The 1,117-nt window shown below is 42.6% G+C and overlaps 1 protein-coding gene across 1 annotated transcript in view; it reads right to left on the minus strand.

Annotated features, from left to right (window-relative positions):
• LOC18050596 (pentatricopeptide repeat-containing protein At3g24000, mitochondrial) overlaps positions 1-1,117 on the minus strand; it is a 5,166-nt gene continuing 4,049 nt past the window's right edge. The window contains exon 2 of the mRNA XM_006449914.2: positions 1-1,115. Within this exon, the coding sequence (XP_006449977.2) occupies positions 488-1,115 (628 nt within the window). The 3' untranslated portion in view covers positions 1-487. The remainder of the gene's footprint in view (positions 1,116-1,117) is intronic.

Raw genomic sequence — 1,117 nt, forward strand, 5'->3', positions numbered from 1 at the left:
TAAACAATTTTGAACTCGTTGCATTGCATAATCTACACATTAACTTTGCTTATTTCTTAAATACAACCCAACACAACCCATTTATCTAGTTAAACACCATCGTTGATAACGCCACAGGACTCCTCTTCCCTGCTTTACAGCTTCAAGCTTCATCATTTGCTACAAGTTAAGTATTCTGCTGTTTGCTTTTATGAGAGATGGAACTTTTCAGCCACTTTCTATATCAAAGAATAGAATGTACATTTCTGAGATGTCACATTATACGTACTTTCTGAGGGGTAGTTCTGAGATTTCTTCTCCTCTAAGTTTGCCTTCCTTTTTAAAAGAATTCATTGGTAATTATAACTAGTTGCCTTTCCCTTGCAAATAAGAAGGGCAATTATTGCCCAATCTTAGTTCGAGAGTAATAGGCAGGCCCACATATATAGCACTAGCAGCATCCATTTGTTGGTGTCCAGAGGATTTCATAACTAGCACTGCACGACCACTACCAGTAGTCTCCACAAGAACAAAAGCCATCACGAAAATGATGAAAGCGGTTGGTATCTCTCACTATGATTTCCCTCTCCACAACCTTTGATGCAAACTTAAAGGCTGAATGACAATCACCACAAACTCTGATATTCTTCTTGATATGAATAGTGGACCCAGGAGGTGTGCTGATAAGTGCAAATGCCAGAGCAAGCTTCTCACTGTGCACTTGCAACTTTGCTTCCCTCTCCTGCTGGTCCGCATAGGAAAGCACATGGCTACTGTCTGGGACATAACCAATCTGTTTGATCTTCTCACTAATTTCCCTCCATTTCTTATGGATCATCGCCCTCTGTGGATGGGCATCATCGTTTGCCACAAACATGTGGACTGCGTTCTTGGTCTCCACCCAACTACAAGCAGGTTCCTTCTTCACCCCACTCTCTTTCATCATCTTCCTCGCTCTTGCGGCATCATTCAATCTACCAGCGGAGGCATAGATGTTTGCAAGCAATATATGTGGCCCTGAATCATGTGGATCTAGTTCGAAAATGCGTTCAGCAGCATAGGCACCCAATTCCACATTCTTATGCATCCTACATGCGCCAAGCAAGGCTCCCCAGATGGCTGCAGTGGGTTCTATTCT

This window comes from Citrus clementina, unplaced genomic scaffold, assembly GCF_000493195.1.
Source record: "Citrus clementina cultivar Clemenules unplaced genomic scaffold, Citrus_clementina_v1.0 scaffold_2, whole genome shotgun sequence".
NCBI classification, from domain to species: domain Eukaryota; kingdom Viridiplantae; phylum Streptophyta; class Magnoliopsida; order Sapindales; family Rutaceae; genus Citrus; species Citrus x clementina.